Raw genomic sequence first — 6,639 nt, 5'->3', positions numbered from 1 at the left:
GGTGGCTCAGCTCTGCTTGCCCGCCTTCTCCTGGATCCTGCCTGTTACGCAGTGCTCTCAGTTCTCTATTCCAGGACAATCGCATCTGCATCGTGGACCCTCTTTCACCTCTGTGAAACCCCCCAGTATCTGACATCATAGATAAGTACCTGTAGGAAGAGCAGCTCTGGGGGTGTTTAGATCAAGAATGAGGCAGAATTTTCAACATGTGGTTTAAGATTTCAGCAAATTTCGCTTACTAAGTAACGTGAAACAGACAGTGTATTAAAAATCCCACAACCTTGTAATTCGAAGTGATTGATTCTATTCCAAACGTACTTACTTAAGCTCAATGATTAATATAAACCTTCAATTGGGCTCATCCAGTGATGTGTGATGAGTAAAAGACAGCACCAGTGTCAAGAGGGTGCTCCACTTGCAGCCCTCTGCAGAACTTCCAGTGAGAAGGAGGAGTCTCCATGGAAGATCTCCTTCTTCCCTCTGCCATGGTTGTTGGGGAGGCTTAGGATGGGGTTCACGAGGGCGTCTCCATCCTCCCTCCCATCCGTCAGGTCAGCCGCACACCTCCACTGCTGTGCTGCATGGTGTGGTGGCCAATACCCTGTGCAACGGGGGGAAATGCAGCATCAAAGGTACGAAAGAAAACCTATGATGTTTCTACTCAGTTAGTGCTTTCTCTGAGCACAGCTTGTGGCACATCCTCTTTGGTTTGCACACAAATCTGATGTTTTTCTATGTGTCTTTTGTTCTCACCTTTTATTTAGTGTCTGGCTTTTAAGTATTTATAGGACGCTCCCTGTTACCCCCTCACCTCCCGCCACCCACTTCCTGTACATCAGCGAGATGATAGGAAAAATAAGGAGGAAGGAAGAGAGACTAAGACTTCAAGTTGAAAGGTTTTAAAGGCTTTTACTAATACTACTACTAGAAAGAGAATATAGACACAAAATATACAAAACCAATTTTGAATGCTCGATGTGGAGCTGGCGTCAATCCAGCATTAGCGGGAGAAGGGGAGCACCATAATGTGAAAGAGAGGTGATGCAGGGTGATTTTACTCAGAGTGTCCACAGGGATATGCACATGCTCAGCACATTCTCCACCAGATGTTTCCTCATCCAGGCATGCTGCAGCTCCACATGGTTGCAGGGGTCTCTTGCCAGCACCTGCTCCACGATGCTCAGATCGAGGTGGAAGGCATGGCCAAGGGCAGGATGCAGGGGCACAAGCAGGGGGTAGACAGCATGGTTCCCATGAGGATTCCAGCTTTCAAAAGTGCTGCCTGCCTCAATGACTGGCTGCAGTGTGAGGAAGAAACTATTGAAGAAGAGCAATCTGAAAACATGGAGGAGTCACCGCTACTTCCTCTGCCACCTGGCACTTGCTGGCCATGTTCTGCACTGGATACTGAATGTGCTTTTCAGGAACCATGCTCAAATGACTATCATCACAAGGATCTTCTTCACTTTACTCTTCCTCGTGTTGCTCAGCCCTGTCTCCTCTTCCTTCTCCTGCGCTGTGTTGCTGCTGGATCTCTCCTCCTCATTAATACCGACACAGGCACAGCTCCTTTTCTCTAGCCGCCAGCAGAGCCCAAAGAGCAGGACAAAGACTAGACCTGCCACTGCTGCAAGGCAGAAAAGCACAGTGCTCCCAAGGCCACGCCACTCTGCTCCTGCGTCCTCTGCTCCCTCTGCTGCACTGGATGGACCACCTTCCGGAGGCTGATGAGTTATTCTCATTGCCCTGATGAGGAAGCATGGACGCAAGGAGGAGCCTGATTTACAGAATCAGAGAGACCACCGCCCATCCCATCAGCTCTTCTGCACAACGCTCCCTGACTCTGTGGCAGCTGAGCAGTCAGCACCTTATGCCCACGATCCCCACAAAAGCGATGCAAGCTCTCACAACACAACCTTTATTCAAACACAACACTTATGGGCAGCTTTGCACATGGTAAAGCTGCCAGAAGGAATGGAATGGACACTGTTGAAGAGAGAGAGAGGGCAGTTGCTGTCCGTGTGGTAATGGAGTCCCTGTCACAAGACTCCTCGTGATGGCCTCTTCAGCTGCATCGTGTCCCACTCCCCAGGATGTGCTTTTACTGGGCAGGAAGGGTGTGGCACCCTTTCCTTTCCTTCCCTTTCCGTGCCCTGCATTCTCCTTTTTTCTTCCTGGAAGACACGGTTGTCTGCCAGCAGCTGTGACCTGCGCAGACACAGCTCTGTGCAGGATGGTCTCTTTCAGTGTCCGTCGAGAAGCATCCTACGAACCCGACTACGCAGCTCCTCAAACTCGAGCTTTGCGTGCTCAGAGGCGTAAGGATTCTGCGTCAGGTGCTGGAAGAGGTTGAGGGGTTCAGCCATTCGCAATTCCAGGGGCAAGATGATCTCCTCAGGCACGTTCTCATTGCCAATAAAGAAGTGGTTCAGGCGTTTCTCGTGCAGACATCTCTGCAGGTAGAGCAGGATGTCGTTCAGCCATTCCCAGAAATACCTCCTGTGCCAGGGTGACAGCGGCATGGTGGTCAGCACGTGCATCATAACTGTCTTCAGCGTATAGGTGGAAAAGTCTCTGCCCAGCAGGCAGCGGACACAGAGCTGCAGGCACCTGAGGTAGCAGGTGTCAGGATGTGCCTTTCTGGCAATATACCTGAAGAACTTCTTCTCTGCCACAGCATAGGTCTCTGGCCACATCGTGCTTGGAGTGTAGGCAGCCTCTGAATACTGGCTGCTCACAAAGATGTCCGAGTCGCCTTCTTGCACCCCAAATATCAACTCAATCAAAAACCTTTTCCCCCGGCGATTTGTCACACAGAATTTGCAGGAGCGGTCAGAGGGCAGCACTGTTAGGCGGCATATGGCTGAAAGAGGCATAGCCCTCCAGGAACGTCTCACGAACATCTGGAAATAGCGCGCAGTTTTCTGCACATCTAGGTAGGAGGCAGTGCAGAGGTCGTCTAGGATGCTGAAGCCTGCATTCCTCCCGTGCTCTTGCTCGGGGTGGTGGAGGAAGCAACGTGTCTCTCCTGCCGGCTGCTCCATCTCACAGGTACACACCAACTCCACACGGATGCGGAAGTTCCTCATTGGCCACACGCGGCCCGGCTCCAGGTGGAAGATGTGTCCACGGGGAGGCTTCAGGGGCAAAATCAGGCGGTAGGTGATGTCTTCCTCACGGGGACTCCAACCTTCAAAGGCACTGCCCACCTTGATGGCTTTTTCCAGCACTGGGAAACAGGTATTTGAGAAGATACGCTGGTAGACATAGATGAAGATTTCCATAAAGCTCGTCACCGCCTTGCAATCTCTGTCCAGGTGCCGAACTGGCCACGGCATGTCCTCCTCAAAAAACCTTCCCAGGTCATTTGCATTATCATTCGCTTCTTCAGCTTCATCTTCATCATCATTCTCTTCTTCATCTCCATCTTCGTCTTCATCATCATCCTCTTCATCATCATTGTCTTCATCATCATCCTCTTCTTCATCATCATTTTCATCATCATTCTCGTCTTCATCTTCATTCTCATCATCATTCTCTCCTTCATCTTCATTTGCATCATCGTTGTCTTCATCAGGTTCATTGGCATCATCACGCTCTTCTTGAGCTTCGTTTGCATCATCATTGCCTTCTTCGTCTTCATTTGCATCACCATTCTCTTCAGCTTCATTTGCATGATCACTTGCTTCTTCAGCTTCATTTGCGTCCTCATTCTCTCCTTCCTGTTTCTCCTTCTCCACCTTTTTACCAGAGCTCTCCTCTTCTGTCTCTGGCTCACGGCTCCGTTTCCTGAGACACCAGCAGAGCACAAAGAGCACGACCAGGAGTGCAGCAAGGGCCCAGCACAGCCAGTGTTGCAAGGCAGAGAGGAGCAGGGGTGCCCAGGCAAAGCCGCTCTGCTCCTGGATCCTCTGCTCGCGGCTCCTCTCCTCTATCTCCTGCCACAGCCGAGTCATCTCCCGTTTCAGCATCTGCGCACGCTGCTCCATGCGCTCGTGCGTCTCCTCATCCAGGTCATAGCCCACCAACTGCACGTTGAGGGTAAGAATTTGAAAAAGCCCGACGAAAATGTCCAAGAGAGCCATGTCCTGCAGGAGAAGGGGGAGAAGGGGCTCAGTGGGGCTGGGCGGGAGGGAGGGGGCAGGTGAAGGGGGAGCGGGGCCGGGGGCCGAATGGAGCTGGGGGCAGGTAGGAACGGGGCCGAGGCAGCTGGGAGGCAGCAAGGGCTGCCCCGGCCCCGGAGGCGGCGGCTCCGTGCCCTGGCCAAGGTGCTCCCGCGAGCGGCCGGGCCCTCCATGCAGGGTGAGAACCCACCCCCGGGGGCCGCGTTTCTGCCCCGGCCCCGTCCAGCCCGGCCTCCCCCCGCCTGCGCACTCACCGCTGGACCAAGCCGGACTGAGGCAGCGCTGCTGCTGGCGCCCCTGATAACCGCCCCGTGGGGACTGGTCCCCTGTGATGTCACAGGCGCCAGAGCGCGTCACAGGCACGCCCGCCGGCCCTGCCCGTCCGGACCACCCTGGCCCAGCCACTCGCAGCTGCCCCTGGCAGCCAAACACCAACCCTGACAATGCACAGAGCCACCGAGCCGGACAGCACTCCCAGGGTTCTGTTTACCAAGCAGACGGAAGCCCCCCAGACCCTTCCCAAGTATAAAACTGGGCGATGTGACCCATGGATGCTTTGCTCCCTGACATCCTATCCCGTGAGATGGGATCAGCTCCCTTGCTGCTGGCCGCTGCTCTGGTGGTCATGGATTGGCCCTTGTTGCCTTCATGACACTCCGGGATGGGTGATGGTGGAAATTGTGACTGGGAGATGGGGCCTCTCCGTGGCAGGATCTCTCTTCCTGCTGTGCCACTGAGAGAGGACGTTGCTTCCAAAGAGACAATTCCTACGGGTGATGAGGGGTTGCAGGTGGAGTTTTCCCAGTGGGCAGCTCCCACTGCCGATAGAGCACTGGTTTCTCCACGTCCGGCATGTTCAGTTCTGTGGTACCAGCTCCCCGGAGTGTGTCTGGGATCAGCAGATTCTCCACCTGGACCCCAGTGAACACGCGGAGACACATCAGCGGTGTCTCTCTCTTGGTCCCACTGCAGGTGGAGGTGCCAAGGAGTTTCTTTTCCCATGTGAAATCGCCACCACAGTTGTGAGAGTGTGAGGGAAAGTAGGGAAAAAATCATCTTTGTAGCCACCCTAGTCTCCACACCATGTCCCTATGGTATGAAGTTGTCGCCTGCAGTCAGCTGTGAGCCTTGCAAACACAGCTCTGGGCATGAAGAGCTCTTTCAGAGCCTGTCTGGTGATGAGCAGTCTCGTGAGCGATCTCGCAGCTCCAGGTCATGGTGAAGCTCCAGCTAGCAACAGAGCCACGATAGCCACTTGTTGACTCCCTCCCTCCTCCAAACATCCCCAAATAGGGGAGAGACGTGAAAGGGAAGGGAGAAACTCGTGGAAATGAAACAAACACAGTTTAATAAAATAGCAAATGGAGGGCAGATTTTTGCCTATTCAGAAGTCTAGTTCAGAGCATACCCTGGGAAACAATGCTTAAAAACAAGGGGGCCCAGGAGGGTTGGACATGCTTCAAGCAGGAGGTTTTGAGTGCGCAGGAACAGGCTATACCAGTGTGCCGAAAGGCTAGCCGGCGGGGAAGACAACCGGCTTGGCTAAACAGGGAGATTCTGAATGAAATCAGAAATAAAAAGAGACTTTACCGACTGTGGAAAAATGGGCTGGCTACTTATGAAGAATTTATGGAAATAGCTAGATCATGCAGGAAAAAAATCAGGGAAACAAAAGTGCAATTTGAAGTTAATTTGGCCAATTCTGTCAGGGGTAATAAAAAGTCCTTCTTCAAATATGTTAACAACAAAAGGAGGGGCAAGGAAAACCTCCATTCTCTGTTGGACTTTGAGGGAAATGTAGTTAACAAAGATGAGGAGAAAGCTGAGGTACTTAATACCTACTTTGCCTCAGTTTTTACCAGTAAGACAGGTGGCCCTCAGGACAGCTCATCTCTGGAGGTGGTCGACAGAGATAGGAAGCCAAATAGGCCCCTTGTATTCCAGGAGGAAATAGCTGGTGATTTACTGAGCCATCTGGATCCTCACAAGTCAATGGGACCAGATGGGATCCATCCTAGGGTGATGAGGTAGCTAGCAGAAGAACTTGCCAAGCTGCTCTCCATCATCTTCCAACAGTCCTGGCTCACTGGGGAGGTCCCATATGATTGGAAATTGGCCAATGTTACCCCAGTCCACAAAAAGGGCTGCAAAGCTGACCCTGGCAACTACAGGCCTGTCAGCGTGACCTCGGTGCCTGGCAGGGTTATGGAGCAGATCATCCTGAATGGAATCACACAGCACCTTCAGGATGGACAAGGGATCAGACCCAGACAGCATGGGTTTAGGAGGGGCAGGTCCTGTCTGACCAACCTGATCTCCTTTAATGATCAGGTGACTCACCTGGTGGATGAGGGGAAAGCCATGGATGTGGTCTATCTGGACTTCAGCAAGGCCTTTGACACTGTCTCCCATAATATAGTCCTGCAAAAGCTGGTAGCCCTTGGCTTGGACAAGTGCACTCTATGCTGGGTTAAGAACTGGCTGGAGGGCCTGGCCCAGAGAGTACTGGTGAATG

General features: G+C 52.7%; 1 protein-coding gene across 1 annotated transcript; it reads right to left on the bottom strand.

Annotated features, from left to right (window-relative positions):
* Positions 1 to 1,058: 1,058 nt before the first annotated feature.
* Positions 1,059 to 4,085, bottom strand: LOC309451444 (inositol 1,4,5-trisphosphate receptor-interacting protein-like 1; the record flags this gene model as incomplete). The annotated part of the gene is made up of 3 exons (XM_082075123.1): positions 1,059 to 1,298; positions 2,274 to 3,341; positions 3,558 to 4,085. 3 exons carry the CDS (start codon positions 4,083 to 4,085, stop codon positions 1,059 to 1,061), a joined length of 1,836 nt encoding a protein of 611 aa, XP_081931249.1.
* Between the last annotated feature and the right edge of the window lie 2,554 nt (positions 4,086 to 6,639).

The sequence above is a fragment of the Streptopelia decaocto genome, assembly GCF_964273445.1.
Source record: "Streptopelia decaocto genome assembly, chromosome: Z".
Lineage (NCBI taxonomy): Eukaryota > Metazoa > Chordata > Aves > Columbiformes > Columbidae > Streptopelia > Streptopelia decaocto.
Note: the sequence above shows the minus strand (reverse complement) of the source record. Positions and strands in the feature narration are given on the sequence as shown.